Raw genomic sequence first — 24,618 nt, forward strand, 5'->3', positions numbered from 1 at the left:
CGCGGCGAGGCGCCGAGATGAGCCGCTCGGTGACGGTGGGGCGGGCGGCGGCGGCGGCCCCCGGGGCTCGCTACCGCCGGGCCGTGGCGCCCAGCCGGGCCTTCGACTTCCTCTACGGTGATTGGCGGGCGCTGCGCGGGGAAGGGGCGCCGAGCCGGGCGGGAATCCGGGCCGCGTTCCGCCTCCTCCCGCGCGGGGACTCCGGGCGGAGGAACAGCTGGAAACAGCTGGGGCGCCATCGCCTCCAACACACAATTCAACCCGGAGACACCTTGAAAACACAGATCCTTGCTATCAAGAGAGCGCAGGAAGCGGCATTCTTCTTCTTCTTCTTCTTAAGAAGAATTCTATTTTTTTGATACCCTGCTTTTCCCCCAGACCCAGGGACTCACAAGCAGTTTAGAGATAACAATGAGAAGAATGGGGAGGAGGGAGGGGGGAAATCATTTAAGAAACCCCAACCACAATTAATCATGGAAATGCATTCAAAACACAGGTATTTACAAGAAAGACAGCGCAGGAAGTGGCATTCTTGTTATTATTTTTATACCCTGCTTTTTCCCCTGAAAGGGACTCCCAAGAGCTCCCAAGCAGTTTACCGTACAGATAAAAATAAGAACAGCTAAAAACGAGGGGGAGGGGAATAATCATTTGAAAATACAATTAAACATGAATAGAATTCAGACTAAAGCGCACCCATCCAGATATTCAAAGTGGTGCTTGATGGGAGCAGCGCCCACAAGAGGCACACAGAACCACAACATGCCCTAATAAAGGTGGATTATACCCTCCCTTCCAGTGAGTGCAGAAGACAGGAGATCATATTCATTTCCTGCTTAAAAAAAGAGTTGTCACCAATGATGTTTCAATCAATAGTTGCAACTCATGTTAGATCACATTGTCTTTATCGCTACCACCTGTTGCCCTAGGTGAGTGTTGCAAAGTGGAATTTGTGTTTTTTTTCTTGCTACCTTTACACCTCTGCTCTAATGTGTTGGCTGCAAACATCAATTTACACAGGTAACTACGGTATGTACCTGTTTTACTATGTTTAGGCATTTCGCTCCCCATCCCAATGTGATTCCTGGAAATGCAAGTTGGCATGAGATTTTATTTTCCCTATATTTATCCTGTTATTCCCCCCCCCCCGCCCCCGTAAAGTCATTTGGGAAGCTATTATTTCCACCAGTTTGACACATTTTGACATTTAGCTCTCACCATTCGCTCACCGATCTAGGTGATGCAAGCAGTAATCAATATTATTTACCTGTTTTCTGTTTTTTGTATCACAGCCTTTTAACAGCGCTCCTCATCCAAATCAGCTGGAAAATTATGATATTTCCTTTCAACCTTTTTTTTATTGTGGTAGCACATCTGATTTGATTGATTGATTTAATTTCTATACTGCTTAATATATTAAAATTTTCTCTAATTGGTGTACAAAAAACTGAAGCAACAGAAAACTTAAGCAAACTATTACATTTTTAAATGTTACATTAATACCAAGTTACACACACACACACACACACACACACATATATATATATATATATGAATTTATTTTCCTTCTGAAACATCTCTCAACCTCTGGGTTCTCACCCAGGGTCCAAACAAACTCTCAGCTCACCCTTGAAAGTCTCTCAACAAGAAGAGTTTGTGGAAATGGCAGACATCACCCTAGTCTCTCACTCTAGACTTCCTTTATGTGGGCAAGCCCAAGGTGGATGTTACTTCCGCAGGCTGCCCACAGCTGTGCCCCATTCAGCTGCACACTCGACAACCAGCTCCAGGTATAGCAGGTTTGTTTATTTTTCTAAGGGGCCCAAAGAATGGGAAAAGGTGCTCCCCACACTCACAGCTGTTTCTTCAGCTGGACACACACGCACCCAACTTGAGTGCTGCAAACAGCCTCACCACCTTTTTATTGTGGCATCCCCGTCTGATCCTCTCCCCCTGCCCATGTGGTTGCTGGAAAAAGGAACTTAAACCAACTATATTCCCCAATCTTACTTTATGTTGTTTAGATGTGTAGCTCCCCCCCTTCCCGGCCCTTAAACACCATAGTGCTTACACAGCAAGTGACACACTAAGTGCATCTCTCTAAAAACAAGAAAACAATGGGAAGTGAAACAAACATTTGACCAGGAGTGTCACATAAAACAAACCCAGTGCTTAACCCGGTTCAACTATTATAAACAACGTTCCCCCCACCAGCCAGATGTGCCACAAGGAAACTAGGAGGGGCTAAAAGGTGCACGCCTCTTCATGTTCCATGGCAGACGTGACACGGAAAGGGTGAAGAAAAGAGGCTGCCCTGAAGTGCAGGGCAAATCACGGGTCAGCACTTTGCTCTCCAGACTCCAGGTGAGCCCTACCATTGCCAAGGCCAGCCTGAGTCAGTCTTGGTGTCTGCGCTGAGGCACTGTAAGCCCTCGTTGGTAGCAATGTTTCATCTGAGCCACCAGTTTCAAAGTGAAAGAGTAGCCAGGAGGAAGGGGAAAGGGCCTATACGGTATCACTCAGCCTAATATTCCTTCATACCTTCAATGAAAATGTTTCTATTGACTGTATTTATATGTGTTTTAGATCCATTATATACACTTTCAAGTGAGAGAGACCATGCACAAGCAACAGTTCAGTCTCATCTGCTTCACGATGAAATGGTAGGTGGTTGCAGTCTTTAAACAGTTCTTGCAGAACTGTACTCTCATATTTCTATACAAAATACATTTGCTGAATGGCTTTTCAAGTTAATGGACTATGCAGAGATGGCGAAGCTGGCACAAAAATAAGAGGTCAAAAAGATGAGATCTCTGTTGAAGAGTAGAGGTACTTTTCGGACTGTTAGAGGAAAAAACTACAGCCAAATGAAATTGTGAGCAGGATTTGAATAATAGGCAAGGGAAGTAGAATAAATCAGTGATAAATATAAGTTATAATATGGTAGAATATAAATGGCAGTTATGGCAGCAGATAAAGAAGCACAACAGGAATAGAGATGTAAGGATGGGAAGTCAAAATGCAAGAAATTATTATATTGAAAGTGAATTGAATATTGTAAAATTTTGTGTAAAAAAACTAGTAAAATTATTTTTAAAAAAATAAAAAATACATTTGCTGAGAGCTGAAATTGGAAATATACTTCATAAGCAGAGAAACAGCTTTAAAGACAGGGCATTATCTATACATGACACCAGTACTGATGTGTATCATTTTGCCCACCCACAGATTTTGGATCAGTGCTGGCAGGAGATAATTGCACCAGCAAAGGCTGCCAATCTGCTAACACTGAGGGACACTGGAACTATATGACTCTTTATATATAAAATTGTTACAGAAAGATTTTGGAATAATTACATGGACTTTAAATAAAGGCAGTAACTGCCCATGGCTACTGTGAAACATTTCTTTTCAGATTCCCTTGTAATTTATAGTGTAAACCTAAAAGTGGCAGTTGATTCTCTGTGGATACACATTGGTAAGGTTTGGCAGTGAATGTGTTTATTTGTCTACTATACATTACCAGGGAGAGAATTTCCAGAAACAGTTGTTTGTATCCTGGAAAGTCCTCTCTCATCAGTGCAGCCTTGTGTCTGTTTGAATTATCTAAGAAGTTAGGCATAGGAAAGCTATGACTAAAAGGAAGAAGAAAAAGGCACTAATTTAAAAAGCACCAACTTCTTGATTCAAAAGGTTTTGCAGCTCTGACCAGGCCAGGGATGCAAAGGAGCATTTTCCCTTTGCAGCCACTGCTTGATTTGAAGCCCATTTGCAAAGGGACTTTTTTTGTTCAAGGCAAAGGAGGAACTGGAAGCACAGTTAGAGGGCTTTCAAATCTGTCCATTAAAGCTGGCATCCAGTGGTTGACAAGGAGACAGCCCTGCCCATCTGTCAAGGGGTCAGCGGAAGCAGATGAGCTCAAGATCCTGGTCATTTCCCAATATTTATGTTTCCACACAAATACTAGCTCTTGTGATGTTATTCTCCATATATTTACCTACAATATTTGCCTTTTCTATCTTTTTTCCATATAAAAAAGAGGAAAGTGCCAGCATTTAAAACCATGTTCAGTAACCTGATTCACTATCCACCATACTCTATGCAATTAGAAGAAATAAACCCTGTTCCCCCATTCATTGACCGAAGATGGAGAGGAAGGGCAGAACGGCGCATTGAGGCTCTTCAGAAGCTTGCTAGGTAAGGGCCCTCCGGAGTTGTAAATGTTTTTTTGAAACGACTGTTTAGCCTTAGTTACATTTCCCCACAAAGTAGGTCAGCCCTTGGCATTAATGTAGCTTAGCCCTAATTCCATCTAAAATATGGCTGCAGAAACAAAGAACCATTTCTTACTTTAATTTAATTTATTGGTGTGGCTCATTCACTTCAGTGCTGATGATGGCCAGACTACCCATCTCTTTGCCATGATCGCAAACTTCACGTACAGCAAAACTTTTCAGATGGTGGCTCTAGGAAATGGCCAAATGGAGGTATAACCAAATGGCATAATTTCAAAGTTGAGGTCATAAAAGGTACTGCTTGTTCCTGCTTCTATAATTAGTGCCAATTCAAGGGCCCACCCCTAAACTTTTAGGGCAGGTGTGGGGAAACTATGGAACCGGCAGATGCTGTTGGGCTCCAAGTCCCATCAGCTCCAGCCACTGGTCAGGGATGATAGGAATTGTAGTCCAACATTGGGTAAACCACAGGTTTTCCATCCCTATTAACAGGGAGTCAAACCCCATAACATGCTGCACACCTAATTTCAAGACTGAAGGACACTAAATACCAGCACTTCATTCTTGCCTGGATTGATTTCCATTTCAGCCACAAGTGACAGAGTTTAGTGTTTCTGCTGCCTCTCTGAATATGATGTAAGTGTGAGAGGGCACTAGGTGTCACTAGCATAATGTTGGTTCCGTAGCTTCAATCTCTGTGCATCTTTACCCAAGGATTTCAGCTAGAATAGATGGTGAAAAGCATGAGGGAAGAGACAGAATTCTGTGGGTCCCAATAGGGGCTGTACATTAATCTCCCAGCGCTGCTTTCTGAGGTCTACCCTCTGGAAGGAAGGTTTTTTTAAAAAAAGAAAGGTAAAGGACCCCTGACAGTTAAGTCCAGTCACGAATTACTCTGGGGTTGCGGCGCTCATCTCACTTTACTGGCCGAGGGCAGCCGATGTTTGTCCGCAGACAGTTTTTCCCGGTCATGTGGCCAGTATGACTAAGCCGCTTCTGGTGAACCAGAGCAGCGCACGGAAACGCCGTTTACCTTCCCGCCGGAGCGGTCCCTATTTATCTACTTGCACTTTTTGGTGAGCTTTTGAACTGCTAGGTTGGCAGGAGCAGGGACTGAGCAACGGGAGCTCACCCCGTCACAGGGATTCGAACCGCCGACCTTCTGATCGGCAAGCCCTAGGCTCTGTGGTTTAGACCACAGCGCCACCCGCGTCCCTCTAGAAAGAAGTAGTGCCTTTTAAAAAGTGTTTCGCACACCCAGAGAAGTCCAGGACAATCAAGAGGGTCATACTTCCTCTATGCATCTTGTGACACATCTCTGACCATCTCTGGGTGACCAGGGCAGGTTCCATCCCAACTTTGGGCCAAAAGTCCCTTTGAAAATGATCTACATACTAACCAAGGGAGTCTGGAACATCTCTGCCTCCAGGAGATTCTTAGGCAGGTGCCCAATTTATACATTGTATTCTAGCAGGAGATATCAGTTTCTTACCACACCTTCTTTTTTAAAAATTAGATCTCAACCCTCACTTCAGATTCCAAGAATTGAATATGAAGATCCTGATGTTGGTGGAAGGAATCGCTGGAAGTATTTTGAACGGTGGGCACTGAACAGAGCAAATCATACTCGATTGCAATACGTGTTTTTATCATGACCAAATAAATGAGTATTCCAGTTTCCCAAGGCATGGGAGTGTCTTGATCATATCGTTTGATTTCATGTGTGTGTGAAGGCTGTCAATCACAAGAAGCACCTCTTGTAATCTATATCATGTTAGACACCCGCATGTCTCCATCCAGGCAAGGAAGAGGCATCACCCGAGTTTGAGGACCTGTTGCAGCCAGGAGGGCACAGAGCAGGACTTGCTAAGGGTGTAGACTGAGCGGGGGCACGGCTGGGAGAGTCTCAGGGGCCAGATAGAAAGGCCGGAAGGACCACAAATTGGCCCTCAAAGGCATCTTAAGCAATATCCTACCTCTAAATATGAGAATAGTGACTGAAAAGTGTCCATTACAACTGTGAGGTAGCTAAATAATAAGCTTGTTAATGGACCAGACAGCCTAGGAGAGCTGTGCTAACTGAGGAAATGTTCTGCTTGTTTCCTTCCCTGAGTTTGCCTAAACTCACTTTTCTCTCTTTTCAGACCTTTCATCCCATTTCATAAGCCGATGCCACTAAATGTTGTCTATGCAATGTCCAAGTAAGTAATGATATGCTGGCCTAGGTTTGTTCTCACATGGTGATCCCGTTGTTTTTCAAGAAGCTGATGTTTCTAGTATTGAAAAGTCCCCAAAAAAAAGAAAGGAAGAAACTTTCCCCCGTAGGAGAGGGTTGGCTGTTCTTAGTTATCTGATCATTGGTTGGTTGACTGACTAAATGATTGGCAAAGATAAGGAGGGAAACATAGACTTCCCAATCCCTATAATGACCCTGTGAAATGCATGCAGATGCCACCCCAGTTCACAGGTCCAGTTATACCTTGACAAATTAGAAAGCAAATTTCTGTGGGGTGGGGACTTCAGGTAATTGGGGTGGGAGGGAGTTGTGCTTACTTCATTAACTGCTGAAGGGGTGTTTTTGCTATTATAGTTTCAGGTAGCACTTCCTGGAAAAGCCACAGTGGCACATCCAGAGAGTTTCATACTATATTATGACTGTAAAAGTTGTATAGCAAACAAAAAGAACCTTAGGTCTCAACAGATTGTCAGTGCGGTGCAATGCTGAGAGTGTGGGACTGTGACCATAGAAACCTGGGTTCAAATCTCTGCTTAGCTGCACTTGGGTACTCTCATGCCAGCTTTCCCCAACCTGATACTCACCAGATGTTTGGGACTACAATGCCCATCTTCTCCAGCCATTGGCCCTGCTGGCTGGGGCTGAAGGAGAGTTGTAGCCCCCCCAAAAGCATCTGGAGGGTAAGAGGTTGTGGAAAACTGTCTCACTCAGAGAAACTACCTCACAAGATTGTTTTGAGGACATTGTACAGTCGTACCTTGGTTTTCCAAAGTAATCCATTCCAGAAGACGGTTCGAGTTCCGAAACATACAAAAACCAAAACTTCAGTACAGAAAACTCAATACGGAAGCTGTGTGGCATGTTTGACTTCTGAGGCATATTCAAAACCAAAGAATTTACTTCTGGGTTTACAACGTTTGAAAACCAAAATGTTCATCAGTGGAGACGTTCGAAAACTGAGATACCGCTGTACATTGGTAATATAAACATGCGATAAACAAGGCAATCAAAAAATAGTTTGTTTCATAAAATTTATATACCGCTTGGTTGTAAAAACAACAAAAAATTCAATAACTATGGTGTAATTTAATAATAATAAAAAAAGTTTTTTAAAAACAACAACAATGACCTTAATTTCCTTTTAAGTGGGTGAAAACATTTTGAAATGTATTGTTTTGCTCTCCTTTGCTTTTTAGGCCAGAGGCATACATTGACAAGGTGAAATCCAGGGACAAGCCAGCTTATCTCATTTCACGAAGTGTGGGTACACAGACGGATTATCGGGATGGTGAAGCTCAGACAGATCCCTACAGCCCTGAATATGTGGTGCCTCCAGGTTCCATCCCTGAGCTCCTGACCCTGGTCACGCTGACCTGGGGTGAGTTGAGCAAAGGACTGAGGGCTCTTTCCGACTTGCATGAAGCAAAGACACAATTTTCTGAATGTTAGAAAATGGGTTTGCTCCCACATTCCACAGACAAAATGGACCCAGTTCCCTGATCTATTACCAGAGCAGATAGGTAGCCGTGTTGGTCTGCCATAGTCAAAACAAAATAAAAAAAATTCCTTCCAGTAGCACCTTAAAGACCAACTAAGTTAGTTCTTGGTATGAGCTTTCGTGTGCATGCACACTTCTTCAGATACACTGAAACAGAAGTCACCAGACCCTTCTATATAGTGAGAAGGTGGGGAGGGGTATTACTCAGAAGGGTGGTGGGATTGGGTGATTGGCAGATAGCTGTGATGAGCCTGTTGACGACTCTTAACGACTGCAATAGGTCTTACAGGAAAAAGCAAGGGGTGGGAAGGTGAAAAATGGCTTTGTCATGTATAATGAGATAAGAATCCAATGTCTTTGTTTAGACCAGGTCTCCATGGTTTTAAGTTTGGTAATAAGTTGCAATTCAGCAGCTTCTCTTTCCAGTCTATTTCTGAAATTCCTTTGTAATAGAACAGCTATTACAAATTCCTTTGTAATAGCTGTTCTATTACAAAGGAATTTCAGAAATAGACTGGAAAGCGAAGCTGCTGAACAGCTATTACAAATTCCTTTGTAATAGAACAGCTAAGTGTATAAGGTGCCATCCAGGGCTTTTTTCCTAAAAAAAAAAAAAGTTTAGAGGTACTCTCATTTTGATTCAAGAAAACCACCATTTTATAGTTCAAATTGGGAAAAATAAATTCAGTAAATGGACAAAAGTACAAAGGATATGCATTACCTCATATTACACAGCTGACAGCTCATAGTAACTTCCATTACTTCCAAATCTCCCATTAGATTCACACAATGTTAAGCGTACCCCTGTGTCCCCCCAGAAAAAAAGGACTGGAACTGTCTTACGGACTCTGCTCTGGATTTGTGGAGGGTTTACTCCTCAGCCTTTTCTTCTGAAGGTATCCTGCAAGTCAGTGGGCATTTAGGATCAGAGATTTCCTTCTTCTAGATCAGCTGTTTGTCCCAGGCTGACAAGCTCCATCTGTCCAGTAGCACATTTATACTGTATTTATATTTATAATATTTATATTTATATTTATATTTATATTTCCAGGGCAGCTTACAACAAAACACTATTAAAAATACAGTGTATAATAATTAATAACAATAAAAGACAGCTATGGAACTACAACGTTCTTTATATCAGAGCTAGCATTAAACAATTTACAACCCAGAGTTAATGCCTAATTAAAAAGCCTGACTGATTAAAATGTTTTCATCTGGTGCCAGATTCAAAGTCTATCAGAGCAGCAGCAGTACAGAAGGGCAGCAGAAAGTGCAAATTGCATTTGTCTTAATTAACATTACACCAGCAGAAAATATGCTCACATCTTCTGTTATCCCAACTACGTACAAGCGATGACCAAGCAGCCTCTCTATTTTATTGGCCAAGTTCTGCAAGAGAAACCTGACTCTTTTCATGATTACTGTAATGAGAGCACCTGCAGTTTAGTCACTTTTAAAAAACACCGGCTTTTGGCCACCTCAGAAGTGTATGTGTTTTTCATACTTCCGTTTAGGCAGCTTTTTGCATTGTGGTTTATAAATTATATCACATTGGTAAAAAATAAGCTATACGCTCGTATTGTTTCCTGCCCTTTGAAGGACGGGGCCTTCCAGCAACCCAGGCAGAAGTGGAAGTGATTGAACGAGCCCGAGAAAAACGTGCCTGGGAGGCAACGCTCCCCCCGCTCAGTGATGCTACACAGATTGCAAAGAGGCGGAGGATGATGGAGGAAATGGAGAGGAAAGAGTGGGCCTTCCGGGAAGTAGAAATAGAGGAGTAAGTCTTTCATTTTTACCTTCCTGTTTTCGTAGCTCATGGTCCCAAGGAATCTCTGCTCAAGTTCAAAACAAGCAACCAAAACAGGTTCTGAACAGAAACAGTAACTTCAGGAGACCATCGCTTTAACCACAATTCAAAGTGTTGGTGCTGACTTTTAAAGCCCTAATTGGCCTCGGTCCTGTATACCTGAAGGAGTGTCTCCACCTCCATCGTTCAGCCCAGACTGTGAGGTCCAGATCCGAGGGCCTTCTGGCGGTTCCCTCTCTGCGAGAAGTGAGGTTACAAGGAGCCAGGCAGAGGGCCTTCTCTGTAGTGGCGCCCACCCTGTGGAACGCCCTCCCATCAGATGTCGAGGAAATAAACAACTATCTGACTTTTACAAGACATCTGAGGGAAACCCAGTTTAGGGAAGTTTTTAATGTTTGATGTTTTATCATGTTTTTAATATTCTGTTGGGAGCTGCGCAGAGTGGCTGGGAAAACCCAGCCAGATGGGCGGGGTATAAATAATAAATTATTAGTAGTATCATCATCATTGTTATCATCATCGTATCCATGATGGATAAGTTAATGGTCCTCCATGTGCAGGTGTCCCTAGAGATTAGTTTCCAAACTGGGCCATAGTTAGTGGTATACAGTACAGTTGATTTAGATTCTTTGTCACCATGAACCCTAGATACCTAAGTTTGGTATGGCGTACCAGGATTTGAAAACCCTCATTATCCTAGACTGTTCCCCCAGTGGGATGTTAAAAAACATCATATCTGATTTGCCAAAATGAAATTTCAGGCCTGCCACCTCTTGAAAAGACCTCATAGGCTCTTGACAACCAGGTACTTCTTTTTAATTAGCGGGAAATGTTTGTGGGCATGGCCACCATACATAGCTGGCAGGCTGCGTTTATTTTATTGGGTCATTGGTTCTGCAAGCCATTATAAAAGGTGCATGATAAAAATGTGCACTGGATATTTGGAACAAAAAAAGAGAAACATTTGTTATAGGTAAATCACCTAAATCAGGCTTCCTCAACCTCGGCCCTCCAGATGTTTTGGCCTACAACCCCCATGATCCCTAGCTAGCAGGATCAGTGGTCAGGGGTGACACCTGGCTTGAGAGCAGTACATATGAAAAGGATCTAGGAGTCTTGGTTGACCACAAACTTGACATGAGCCAACAGTGTGACACGGCAGCTAAAAAAGCCAATGCAATTCTGGGCTGCATCAATAGGAGTATAGCATCTAGATCAAGGGAAGTAATAGTGCCACTGTATTCTGCTCTGGTCAGACCTCACCTGGAGTACTGTGTCCAGTTCTGGGCACCACAGTTCAAGAAGGACACTGACAAACTGGAGCGTGTCCAGAGGAGGGCAACCAAAATGGTCCAAGGCCTGGAAACGATGCCTTATGAGGAACGGCTAAGGGAGCTGGGCATGTTTAGCCTGGAGAAGAGGAGGTTAAGGGGTGATATGATAGCCATGTTCAAATATATAAAAGGATGTCACATAGAGGAGGGAGAAAGGTTGTTTTCTGCTGCTCCAGAGAAGCGGACACGGAGCAATGGTTCCAAACTACAAGAAAAAAGATTCCACCTAAACATTAGGAAGAACTCCCTGACAGTAAGAGCTGTTCGACAGTGGAATTTGCTGCCCAGGAGTGTGGTGGAGTCTCCTTCTTTGGAGATCTTTAAGCAGAGGCTTGACAACCATATGTCAGGAGTGCTCTGATGGTGTTTCCTGCTTGGCAGGGGGTTGGACTCGATGGCCCTTGTGGTCTCTTCCAACTCTATGATTCTATGATTCTATGATTCTATGATGGGAATTGTAGTCTCAAAACATCTGGAGGGCCGAGGTTGAGGAAGCCTGATCTCTATAAGGATGGCAGTAGTGTTTGAGATCTGTTGAACCCTCTTCTTTTCCTCTTCTTTTTTTGAAGATTGCAAGAAGTTAGACTAGAACTCTTAAAGGCTCTGCTGAGGAAAAGGGAAGAGAACCGCAATGAACTGATGGTCAGTCGCTTGGATGCTCACTGGTTTAACCTCATGCAAGAAAAAGAAGAAAAAATAAAAAAAATTCAGCATGAACATATAAAAGGTAAAGGAAATGGTAATGGAGTAGAAAGTCTATACCACTGTCTGCTTTCCCAAGCTATAGAAAGCTGATACATATTTTCATTTAGATGTGTATCTTGTCTGAAATTCCTTCTCAGCAATCCGAAGACTGATAGCCAAGGGGAAAAATGTGGAAGGAAAACTGGATAAAAGAAATGTCATCAGGGACTACACTGAATTTGATTCACAGCCTTATGCTCCTCTATCAAGAATTGGCTACTTTCCAGACAATAGAGCCGACCGTTTCATAGTGAAGAACCCCTTTCTCAACACCTATCAAGGTCAGTCATGCTAAGGAAATCTTCTAGTCCATTTTCCCTTTTCCTGGACACATGTAAGCTACAAAGGACATGCAGACTTCATCTCCTTTCTGTTCAGGGGAAGGTCAGTTTCAGGTGCTCTGTTGTAATCTCTGTGCCTGATAAGGCCACATTGGATCAAAGTGAGTCATTCTCTTTCATCACAATTCCAATTTCTCTGTTCTTCCTCCACTTCCGCTTCCACCCCACCCCAATGCTTGCATTCTCTCTTTCCTAGGATTACTTGAGCTGGAGGCATCTCTTCCTGACTCCGTCACTCAGCCCCGAACTGAAGCTCCCAAAAGGAACACCACCACTAAGGATGGGTTTATTAAACGGTCGGCTAGACTAGAATTGGAACTGGCACAGGTTTACCAGGTACAGTGCTTTATGTGAGGCCATTGCAACTCTTCCTACCTGAAATCTGTCTCTTACTTTGCTTCCTGAATACCAGCTTTAGGCCAGTCTAGGCAAGAAAACTGTGTGCTGAGGCAGAGGCGCCATCTTGGGTGTCAAGGCTGTGGGAATGTTGTGGAAAGTAGGAGAGGATATATTGATTAAATATTATCCCTCCTCACTCAAGCTAGTGAGCAAGGAGCAGAGCACATTTCCTTGTACATTTCAGGAAGCTAGTTGATGGATTCGTGAGAATCATTTAAGTTAACCAAACCAGTCTGGCTTGTCCAGTCTGGATTGTTCCTGGTAAATTTCCCCTTTATTTCCCTCTTAAAATTAATAACATGACAGTCTTCTTTAAAAGTAATGGTAAAGTTTACTTACATTCAGTTCATAGTAGTATCCTGAAGGCAGGCTTTATCTTGTAGTTACAATTACATTTATAGAGAAAAGAAGTCTGAGCTAGGCCTGTAAGGATGAGCCATGTGGAAGGATAAGCCATGTGCGTCCGAAAGAAAAAAATGGAAAAAGGCAAAAAGAGGATGATGGCTGTGTCACTAGCCCTTTTGTAGGGTCTGCTGGAGTCTCACCCATCTACCTGGTCACACACGGGGAGGAGGCTCCAGAGCAAGTATGACAAGAATGCCTTCCTGTCTGGAGCAACATTCCCGTGTGTGTCTGCTCTAGGTAACAGGAATTACAGTGGTGCCTCGCAAGACGAAATTAATTCGTTCCGCAAGTTGCTTCGTCTTGCGATTTTTTCATCTTGCGGAGCGCGGATTCCCCGGGTATTAACGGCTTTAAGAAAAAGGAAGCAAATTCGCAAGCCCATAGGGAAATTTGTCTTGCGAAGCACCTCGAAAAACGGAAAACCCTTTCATCTAGTGAGTTTTTCGTCTTGCGAGGCATTCGTCTTGCGGGGCACCACTGTATATTTGACTGCTTCAGTGATGATACATCCCACAAATGGAACCCACAAAATTTTTACTGTGAGTGCCTGGCTGGGCAACCGAACGTGTTGTGTGCTGCGACAGGGCGCTCCATCTGCCCTTCCACTGCGGCAGCGACATGTGACGTCATGCAGGTACATGACATCACATACACACACACACACTGGGCCCCCACAATGCTGGGTGGAAGCTGGCGTGCCTGTGCTGAGGAGAAACCGTGCCATCTATTTTTAGAGGTTGCAGGCTGCTATTCAACTTCTCTTGTTCCTTTTACCTTCAAACCATCCTTCTTCATTCTCTTCTCCTTCCCAGCCTCCCCTCATTATCCCATTACTTTCTAGCAGATTGGGAAAATATGTGAAATGAATAGTGCCAATGTAAAACATGGACCAGGTGTTATAAATGTTTTGTACTACTGCAACAGTTTTTTGGGTGAATTAAGAAAATAAAAATAGTGAAGAGATTCTCTTCAGGTCACTTAGGCCTAGTTCCTCCGATGCTACTAACTTCTTTTCCAGATATTGCAAGACAGAAAGAAAAAGGTTAAGGAGCCGCGTAAACCACTTCGTTTCCTTGAGAAGGTATCAAAGATCCCCGCTCGTCCTCCCACTCCAACACTGGAAGTGCCTTCACTGGTAGGTGGAATATTTCTGACACTCTGAGGGGCCTTGGCCTATCTCCAAGGCGGGCTGCAGTTTTGGTGTGGGTGGAGGAAGATCAGAAAGGCAACAGGTAGAAATAATGACAGGCAAACAAGGGTCAGAGACAAGGGCGGAATCAGACCAGGCAGAAGATCAAGTTCCAAGGCACAATAGAGGGTTGGAGAGCTCAGAATCAAGTGGTAGGTCTAAGGCAGGCAAGGCCACAACCTGAGAAGGTGACGGTGGTCCGGGAAAGAAGGAGAGAAAGTGACTTGCACAAGAGTGCAGGCCACTGCAAGTGCTCCCTCACCGTCCTCCCTGAGCTGGGCAGCAGCACTGGAGTGGGAAAATGGGACATTCTGGGATCAAATCAGAAGCTGGGGTGGCTTCTGTAAGTCCGGGATGTCCCAGGAAAGTTGAGACACTTCAAGGATATGCTAGAGTCTTCCTGATCTCCTGATCCTCTAAGGATCCTAAGCATCCTTAGAGTAGATTTGTGTTTTGAAAATCTGAATGCCCCAATCTTTCCATTGCTATGCTTCCCTTCTGCCCCCCCCCATCTGTAAACAAACTAGGCTGGTATACAGGGATTAAAGTCAATAAATGTAAGCCGCATTCTCAGAAAACTAGGTAATATTGTACAGATCATTCAGCGATGTCCTTTCCTGAGTGTCTTCCTGCAACAAAGCAGTTGGCAATGGCAAACTCTTCTTGTCTTTTGCAGATTGAAGAAGAGAGAGAACTAGCTGTGATTACACTGCAGAGCTTAATCCGAGGCAGAGCTATCCAGAATATGGTATTCTCTTGGTTTTTCTTTTCTTTTCTTAAGCATCTAGTGGCAGATTAAAAACAAAATAATGAGAGAAAGGTGCTGATAGGCCAGCACAAGAATCTTGGGAGAAAGGAGAAATTGGGGTGTGTGGGATAGGTGGCTGCACTTGAGTTTGGGTGGATCTTTAATAAATATGTAAATTGGGATGCGGGTGGCACTGTGGGTTAAACCACAGAGCCTAGGACTTGCCAATCAGAAGGTCGGCGGTTCGAATCCCCACGACGGGGTGAGCTCCCGTTGCTCGGTCCCTGCTCCTGCCAACCTAGCAGTTCGAAAGCACGTCAAAGTGCAAGTAGATAAATAGGTACCACTCCAGCGGGAAAGTAAACGGCGTTTCCATGCGTTGCTCTGGTTTGCCAGAAGCGGCTTAGTCATGCTGGCCACATGATCCGGAAGCTGTACGCCGGCTCCCTCGGCCAATAAAGTGAGATGAGCGCCGCAACCCCAGAGTCGGCCACGACTGGACCTAATGGTCAGGAGTCCCTTTACCCTTTACCTTTAAGTAAGCCTGCAGTCCAGGGAGAAGGAGAAATAAGAAGACAGCTCAACCATCGTCCTTTATTTTGTTTTGGAATGATGATATTTCTTCCCCCAAGCAAGATGTACCTTCTTTGGGCTAGATTCAAGTGGGTTTTTAAGTTATTCAGCTGCCTTGCTGGGCTTTAGAGAAAATGAATCCCTTGACCTCACATATCTATTTAGGACACACTTGAGTCCGTTACTAGGGAGAAATGAGAAGCCTGTAAGCGGGAGCTGAGGGCAAGGGCTCTCTTCCTGCTTGCGCTCTGGGAATATTCCACATAGCTGTATTGATAAAGACCACCAATGTGCTTTTGCCTAGTGTCAGACCTGGTCACCCCTTGTCTGAACACCAGGATCTCCTTTCCTGGTTTATTTCTCACGGTCAAGTTCAGGTTCCCACCCTACTTCTCTGGAGTGGATAATCAAAGTGTGGAAATTAATGGTTCTGCAAAAATTACAGTGGTGCCCCACAAGATGAACGCCTCGCAAGATGGAAAACTCGCTAGACGAAAGGGTTTTCCATTTTGGAGGCGCTTCGCAAAACGAATTTCCCTATGGGCTTGCTTCGCAAGACGAAAATGTCTTGCGAGTTCCTGCGGGTTTTCCCCCCTTCCCCCCCTTTTCCTAAGCCGCTAAGCCGCTTATCAGCTGATCCGCTGATAAGCCGCTTAACAGCTGATCGCTAAAAGCCGCTAAACCGCTAATAGCGCTAATCCGCTAAGCCATCAATGGGCTTGCTTCGCAAGACGAAAAAACCGCTATACGAAGAGCCTCATGGAACGGATTAATTTCGTCTTGCGAGGCACCACTGTAACTTGTCAAATACATGAAAAGCAAGTGTGATTCCTTTCCCGATATATTGTTTCCTTTCTTTAAAGACATTGTGACTCTGAAGGGGAAACAGAACACTCCCCATAAATTCAGATTTGTTTCCCTGTGTTGTCAAGCATAGCCTGGTTCTTTAACATAGGTTGTTTCTCTACCTGGAGAAATGATTCTCTTATGAGGGAGTAGGTGGCTATATTTATGTTTTATTTGTATTTTACTTGTTCTGTTTGTTTATAAAACCATATAAAAACTAGGGCAATTTATATATTTAAAAAATGAGATGACAACAATAAAGTTTGGTGGAAGAGAACATTCAGCGAAGCTGCATCTTTGTTCTTCCTTCCCTGTGACTTCCTGACAGATGTTTGAAGGGAAGGAAAAGCGACTGGAACTGATCCGCGAGTTGCGCACCACTCATGCGCTTCAGGAGGATGGGCAGCTGTTGAAGAAGGCGGAGAAGCAAGTGATGTTGGCCTTGCAGAGGCAGCGGGATCTGCATGAGCACAAGGTTTGGCCATAAACAGAGAGGCAGCGGACCAGTGTCTTGTTTAAAGTCTTTCCCTTCTGTCTCCTACAACAATGTCTGCAACAGAAGCTTATGATGGAAGGTGGCATTTGGTCATCTGAGGGAGGAATATAATCTCATAGTGAGTGCTTTGTTCAAGATAGGGCTTACTAGGAGTTTTGTATGCTGGGGTTACACAGAGGAACAAGATGGCTGGGTTAGCCAGTCGTTGGAGTCATTACTTTAGGCAACTTGCGCCGACTGAGGAGGTAGCTGTTAGGTGGCTTTGCAGCTAGTTGCCTGACCAAACCCAGAGAGTGCTCATTAAAGGTTCCTCATCATCCTGGATAAAAGTGACAAGTGGTTCGCCGCAGGGTTCTCTCCTGGGCCCATTGTTGTTCAACATCTTTCTAAACGACTTGGATGAAGGAATTGAGGGGTCGCTCATCAAATTTGCAGTTGACACCAAACGGGGAGGGGTAGCTGATGCTGTAGAAGGCAGAACCGGGTTTCAAAATGACCTCAACAGATTGGAGAACTGAGCTCAAGCTAACAAAATGAATGTCACTAGGGACAAATGTCTAGGTTCTGCACTTAGGCAGAAACAACTAGCTGCACAAATATAAGATGGGGGACACCTGGCTTGCCAGTAGTACCTGTGAAATGGATCCCTTCTTCCTTTGGGGGCTCTCCAGCGGTTTGCTCCCACCATTCCTGTGTCCAACCAGTCCATGACACCGGCCCTGCAGGTGTAGTTGGACTCCCAACCCCCATCAGCTACAAACCACCAACTAGTGTGGGAATTGCAGCCCTGCAACATCTGGAGGGCACCACGTTGCCTATCTCAGTGTAGCAGCAGCAGCACACTATTCCAGATTACTTTCACGTCTCCGGAAATAGCATGCATAATCTTTTCAAGGCTGGGTTCTTTAAAAAAAAAAAAAAATTATTAACTGGCCAATCACATCAAATTAAATCACATCATATAAATTCCGAATTACAAAGCCAAATTTTTAAATTTTGTTGGGGGAACCCGTACTTCAAGATCCAAAGGGGAATTCAGATCATCTTCTTATTACTGTGTTAATGTCCAAATCAGTCCCAATCAGTCCGAACAAAGTTCATAATTCTATCCAGTCTTATCTTGGTGTTGCCACATCATATCTTGTTCGTATATGCCCATCGGCGCCCCCTTCTGTGAATCTTCCGATTCGCTGGAGAGGCTCACGGAATCTATCGGGCTGCTGTCATCCTCTCCTACGCTGCCCTCGGATTGCTCCCCCTCGCTCTCCATCTCCTCTCCTCCCTGTGCTTCCGCTGAGTCCCTGACAGTATAATTTCTCTTTTTCCTTTACGATCTCTTCTGTTAGTCTCCTTAAGCCGATAGCAAGTGTAATAATCCTGTGTGGATTTCCCGTTCCTCCACTAAGTCCAGATGGTTTCCATATATCTCCTTCGTAGATAACATCACTTTTTCCATCGTAAATTTTGGCATTTGTCGCTCTTAAGTCCCACCGAGGAGTTGATTCACGATATGTAAACGACTCTATTTCTCTCTTTCTCCTCCCAGACCCAAGAGCTCCCACAATGCCTCACAAAATGGCGAACGGCATTTTTTCCTGACTGCGTCACTCCAAAACTCTTAGCTTTCCAGCTTCATCTTGAAACATTGCTTTGGATCGAAAGTTTATCTCCACACAGCCTTAAATCCACAGCTTAAGTCCTTAATTTCTGACTCATTAGGGGAGGGGGATTCTTGTTAAGTCACATAAAAAGGTAGAGGCAGGTTTTCCCCCCCCTCCCCCCTCAGTCATTACCGTATCTTGACGTTCTTCTCGTATTTTATTGTTGTCTTGTTATCAGAGATCTCTTCTGTCAGCAGTATTTACTCCCCTTTTTCCTTGATGTATGTGCAATTAATCATGTCCAAATTATTTCTTTTAAAGATCATTGCAACCAGCGGTGCGAATCAGGGACGGCGTCAAGGAGTGCCGAAAATCCCACAGGAGGGCTTTGTGCCTAGTGCCCCCACCCCCACAAATTCGGGGGTGGTATAGGGCACAGCAGGCAAGGGCCGTCCCCCCCATAATCCTGGGGGGGTTAAGGAGGCTAATTACCCCCATCATAGCCTCCAAATTACCTCGTGTGGGTCGGAGAGATGTTATTGTCAGCCATCTTCCGATGCGCCACCTAGTGGCCCCCCTCAAGGCTGGGTTCTGATGCTCAGGCCTGGAGCTCATTTCCTGTGGAAAAAGTAACTCGTTTTATAGAACGGAGAATAATCCTTCCGTGTTGCATTTAGATGTCTCTCATGGAAAAGCACTTGGCTCGGGTGGAAGGAAGAGCCCTCTCCAACATGCTAGACTTCCTCTCCAAAGAGCTGATTCGGCTCCAAGACGAACGGAGGATCCACGCTTTTGCTATGCTTGCTGAAAGGCAACGCCGAATTCGGGAAGCCGAGGAGAGCGGCCGCCGGCAAGTGGAGGAGCGGCGCAGGCGTGAGGAAGATGAGATCTTTAGACAGGTATGTGGGGGGACTGCAGTCCCAGTCATGGGGCTTTAGGTTTGTCCTGATACCTGCACAGTAAACTGAGTCAAGTGTGCTATCCCTGTGGGAATTATTTGCAGAGGACTGTTTCTGCAGGGTAAGAGGGAGCTAGACTGCTGTGGGGATGTGCAGGGCTCTCACAGTCAAGGGAGCATAGAGAGCATACTTTTTATCATCGTGTTTCATCCCAGTATTCGACATGTACCCTGAGATCACCTTCTGAGGCCCTTCTTCTTGTACTCCTCCTCGAGAGGCCCAGAGGGTGGCAACACGAGAACGGGGCCTTCTCTGCAGTGGCTCCCTCTCTGTGGAATGCTCTCCCCGGGGAAGTTCACCTGGCGCCTTCATTATACTCCTTGAAGCACCAGGCAAAAACGTTCCTTTTTAACCAGGCCTTTGGTTGACCTGATTGACATCCTTTTAAAATGTGGCTCTTTTTTGAGGGGGAGGGTGTTATTGTTTTTATTTTATATACAGTGGTTGCGAACGGGATCTGTTCCGGAGGCCCGTTCACAACCCTGAAAAGAACGCAACCCGCGTTTGCGCATGCATGGGTCGCAATTTGCGGCTTCTGCGCATGCGCGAGTGGCAAAACCCGGAAGTAACCCATTCGGGTACTTCCGGGTCACCACAGGACACAACCTGAAAATGCTCGACCTGAAGCAAACGTAACATAAGGTATGGCTGTATTGTGATCTTTTCTGTGAACCGCCCTAAGACATCCGTGTATAGGGTGGTATATAAATAAATGATCATAATAATAATGTCTAGATTCTGTCACAGAGTACACATTCCATACTTTGAAGTAAACTCTGACCATTCTGCATACCTGACAGCTGATCCTTGGGCTGAACGTCCATGCGCGAAACTAAATCTGCAGATAGATAACTTAGTCACATAAACGCAAAAGTGAGCTTTGTGTTATTTATTCTTATATCTCACCCTTCCTCCCAGCTTGGGTTGGCTGGCAATGATCATTAGGCCAAGTGAGGCAAAGTCTTCAGGTGGCAGATGCTCTGGGAGGGGAGCAGCAGCGGAAGCTCCCAGCTAACTCCTCCTGAGCCTCTCCCCCCCAACATCTTCCTCTCTTGGAGGACAGAGCTGGGTAAGCCATACAGCCTCTCCGAAGGCCCCTAAACTAGTCTGCCACCTCACGTGCAGAGGAGGAGCCTATCCCATTGTGTATATTGAAGTGAGCTTGTGAATGTTGGAAATGAAGAACCACCACCATCTTGGCCTCAGGTAGCAAATGTATTGGACTGGCTATAGGAAAACAATAGTTGGAATCGCATCAGTCCCTTCCACAATAGAGCCCTTTAGGGCTGGAGAAGCGATGCTTTTCCACAATAAATTGGAATTGCGATTAAAACTGTGATTCTACACAGCATTTAATCTAGTGCTATTTTAACTAGAAATGCCTCCCCCCTCCCCCCGCCGGGGAAGAGCTTCTGAAATGCCTACTCAGAAGTAAGTTCCATTCAGCAGAGGTTATTGGCAACTTAAAAGTATATTGCTTGCCAGTCAGCTCTTCTTGTTGCTTCCAGTTGATCCTGGGGCTGGCAGATTTTTGAGAAATGTATCATTGAACAGCTCATTAATTGACACATGTCAGTGTCTTTGGGGTGCGGCACCAACTAAAAAGGGGAAGAGATCCGTAGCTAAAGAATCTCTCCCCTACCCCTCCAAGAAATAAGCTGAAATGAAGCAGTTAAGAAAAAGGCTATTTAATGGGAAATTACACACTAGTCCATCAGCCAGAATCAATAAAACAGGTACAGCCAGCAAAGCGAATGTGTTTCATTTAAAGGTACAAGATGTGAAAAGCCTTCATAGCCCCCCTCTCCCTTTGGACAGGCACCTGACACAATAGCATTGTAGGATTTAAAAGTCAATACAAATCTTTTTTTAGGGGGGTTGCAAGATAGGGGGCATGAAATGCAGAAAATACTGGAAGTCTACAATTTGGAAACATCATTTGAACACACTGTAAAATGGTATACAAAGGTCCTAGTGTGGAAGCACCCGACCTATAAATGACTTGTGCTCACTCATCATAGGAGATGGTGCTAAGAAGGAAATTCTGCTTGGGGCTGTTTCCAGGTTGTTAAGGTGCACCAGAGTACAGTTGACTCCTACCTGGAAGATGTCATCCTGGAGAGCATGGAGACTACGGCTGACGAACAAGCTAGAGAAGAGATTCAAAGAGTGGCTGTGGAAATCAACGACATCGCTTATGAAATGGAAACACGGTATATTCTCAAGGGAACAGCAGCATATATTGCAATATAAAGTATTGTGGCACCTTAAAGTCTTAACCATTTTTGTGCAGGTTCATATCCCGCCGGCTACATGCAAAGTGTAATATTTTGGTTCCCTGCGGATTGCTCAGTGGGTAGATTTTATTGTGGCATAAAGGTTTGTGGACTAGAGCCCCTTTTGCCCATAACGTGCACTTCATAAAAGTGTACATGTCACAGTAAATCTGTTGTTCTTTGAGGTGCCACAAGACACTCTCCTGATGTTGCAACAGACTAATTCAGCTATCTGTGTGAGATGCTGTGACCCTTAAAGCCTAGCAGATGCTAAAAAAAAAGATTTGAAATGGCCATCTAACCGAGGAAGAAGCTTGATTCAAAAAGTATTTCACTGTGAGTGTGTTGTGAACAGCAGTTCTCTGTGCCCACCTGTGGTTTTTGTACCATATTGCAAACTTTTAAAGTTTGTGTATATTCCTTTGTACAGAGTTGTTCCAACTTGAGCATGCAGCTCGTATATATTTTATTATATATTTTTCACACCAGCGAGATGCCTCTCCTTCCTCCATTTGCCCTGGATCCTGCATTGCTCCTCTTTCCTGAAAGACAGATAGCAAATGCAGGTCCTCCCTCCCCTTCCCCTGGAGTAGCGCCCATCCTGATCATGGTGTGGAAGTGAGGTACTACCCGGCTCCTGTCCGATATGGTCTTACGCCCCCTTCCCATCATGTAGGAAGTGTCCTCACTGACAGAACGTGCACAAATATTACTGTTTCTCTTTTTTAATAACAAAACAAAACAATCCTCCTGATGTGAAACAAAAAAGAGCGGAGGAATTGGGATGAGAGAGGAAATGAGGATAATGACAAAAATATAACCTTTTGTACAAATGATCTCCTCTTTAGTCGAACACGTCTTCAGTCTGAAGAAATTGTGGCCGAGCTGCTTTATAGTTTCCTGATCCCGGAAGTGAGGAAAATGGCCATCAAGGAGAAAGGTAGAAGTGTGAGCAGCTTGGCAGCTTGTTTATCTCCCGAGATTACTTATGTCTTAAAAGGGGATGCGGGTGGCGCTGTGGTCTAAACCACCAAGTCTCTTGGGCTTATCGATCAGAAGGTTGGCGGTTCAAATCCCCGCAACAGTGAGTTCCCGTTGCTCTGTAACAGCTGCTGCCAACCTAGCAGTTTGAAAGCACGCCAGTGCAAGTAGATAAATAGGTACCACTGGGGCGGGAAGGTAAACGGTGTTTCCGTGCACTCTGGTTTCCGTCACGGTGTCCCATTGTGCCAGAAGCGGTTTAGTCATGCTGGCCAAATGACCCGGAAAGCTGTCTGTGGACCAACGCCGGCTCCCTTGGCCTGAAAGCAAGATGAGCACCACAACCCCCGAGTTGCCTTTGACTGGACTTAACCGTCCAGGGGGCCTTTACCTTTGTGTCTTACCATAAATTTTGGATATGTTTTTTTTCCTTTTAAAAGAAGAGGCTCCTGCTGCAGTGTGAGCCTTTCCATGCCTGCTCCCTTCCTCCACTACCGTCCTAGAAGGCAGTGGGGGATTCCTGTATATGAGTGTCCTCTGCCTTTGCCATTTTTAATTATTTTGCTCTAATTCCTTTGAGATCTCCTTTGCATAGCTCTCTGCCACCTTTAGAAGGCCCTCCCTGGAGGCCTCTGTTTCTTCAAATGTAATCCAGGGTGCATTTTCCCATCCTTGTTCTGAAATGAGTGTGGGAGCCAGCTCTGGCAGAATTTTATTTCTGTGTCACAGGAGTCTCTCAAAGGGTGGACTTGGCAAGCCACCTGAGTCTCTGCTGGTGATGTTAGCAGCTCTTGCTTTCCAGGGTTTCCCTTTGTTTTGGAAGACCGTGGCTGACTTAGCTGAGCGGAGGCTGACCCCTTGGTCAGGAAGTTTCTCTTACACACCTGTCTCCTGCTGACTTAAGAGAATGATGTGGGAGGTGAGGGAGCCCGATTCACCATTCTCACGGTTGGCCTCCTTGGATCTACCACTTTCTCCTGCCCAGTGAGACAGTCCCAGAGAAAGCACATTCACGCAGCTCATCAGATCATTCATGGGACTACAGAGACGACCGTGGGACAGCTCTTTGAGCTCCAACTGGCCACTGGTGTCGAACTTTCTCAGCTAGCAATCCCAAGTGCAGATCTGCCTCCTGCAGCAGCTGAAGAACAAGGCGCTCCTGAGCCACATGAGCTGCATGAACCCCACAAGCTGCATGAATCCCATGAGCCGCATGAGCCACTGATTCCAGACAGTCAAACAGAGCCTGAAATGCCACCTGAAGGTGATGGTACAGACCCCTCAGGCAGTGAAGAAACGGAAAAGAAATAAGGTATGCTTAGAATTGTGTTCCTTCCCAGTCCTGCTCATGAGGCATCATGGTCCCACCTATGCACAACAAGGCCCATCCTGGGGCTTTTTTTGGGGGGGGCGGGGGAGGTTGGTTTCAGGGAAGCTTTGGCCTTTCTTTGTAGCCGTCACTTGAATTGTTTGCTTTTCTCTGTTCCATCAGTTAGCAAGCAGAGTGGATGTACCTGCAGCAAAGTTGGGGGCTGGGGTGGGCTTTTGTTGGGGGTTGCCGATACTTGCCTGGGAATTTTTTTCTTGCCCGTTTTCAGAGTGATGCTTCCATATGTCTCTCTGCCTCCCCCCCCCTCCCAATTTGGTCAAAGAACTTTTTCGTTTCTTACCCAGGGGCAAGAAAGCTTGCCCTGGACTCCAGTGAAGTCTCAGAAATTATGAAATAGTGTGGAAAACAGTTGCCCTTGAATGGATACATAGCCTATTTCTATGCGTGTTGGCTCAGTCCTACTGTGGTCAATGGCGCTTACTTGCAGGAAAGAATGCAAAGGGTTAGTTGTCATTACATAGCTAATATGAAGCTTACCCTTGGGTTGGATTTTTAACAGATTTTGTGAGAACTATTTGATCAGGGTTACAGATACGTTTCCAAGTGAATTCAGCTGT

The 24,618-nt window shown here is 45.0% G+C and overlaps 1 protein-coding gene across 2 annotated transcripts in view; it reads left to right on the forward strand.

The window, feature by feature from the left end:
* CFAP91 (cilia and flagella associated protein 91) overlaps positions 1-24,618 on the forward strand; it is a 26,501-nt gene continuing 1,883 nt past the window's right edge. Inside the window, exons 1-18 of one of the 2 annotated variants that reach the window (XM_079960250.1) lie at positions 1-117; positions 2,587-2,663; positions 4,040-4,197; positions 5,752-5,835; positions 6,380-6,436; positions 7,668-7,849; positions 9,572-9,749; positions 11,683-11,840; positions 11,956-12,138; positions 12,395-12,534; positions 14,021-14,137; positions 14,868-14,939; positions 16,687-16,833; positions 19,133-19,354; positions 21,479-21,627; positions 22,539-22,630; positions 23,657-23,831; positions 23,877-23,983. In XM_079960250.1, coding sequence (XP_079816376.1) covers positions 18-117; positions 2,587-2,663; positions 4,040-4,197; positions 5,752-5,835; positions 6,380-6,436; positions 7,668-7,849; positions 9,572-9,749; positions 11,683-11,840; positions 11,956-12,138; positions 12,395-12,534; positions 14,021-14,137; positions 14,868-14,939; positions 16,687-16,833; positions 19,133-19,354; positions 21,479-21,627; positions 22,539-22,630; positions 23,657-23,831; positions 23,877-23,982 — 2,397 coding nt within the window. In that variant the 5' untranslated portion in view covers positions 1-17 and the 3' untranslated portion in view covers position 23,983. Of the gene's footprint in view, positions 118-2,586; positions 2,664-4,039; positions 4,198-5,751; positions 5,836-6,379; positions 6,437-7,667; positions 7,850-9,571; positions 9,750-11,682; positions 11,841-11,955; positions 12,139-12,394; positions 12,535-14,020; positions 14,138-14,867; positions 14,940-16,686; positions 16,834-19,132; positions 19,355-21,478; positions 21,628-22,538; positions 22,631-23,656; positions 23,984-24,618 lie in introns of both variants that reach the window. The other variant, XM_079960249.1, reaches the window with a different exon arrangement.

This window comes from Podarcis cretensis (genome assembly GCF_951804945.1).
Source record: "Podarcis cretensis genome assembly, chromosome: 17".
NCBI lineage: Eukaryota > Metazoa > Chordata > Lepidosauria > Squamata > Lacertidae > Podarcis > Podarcis cretensis.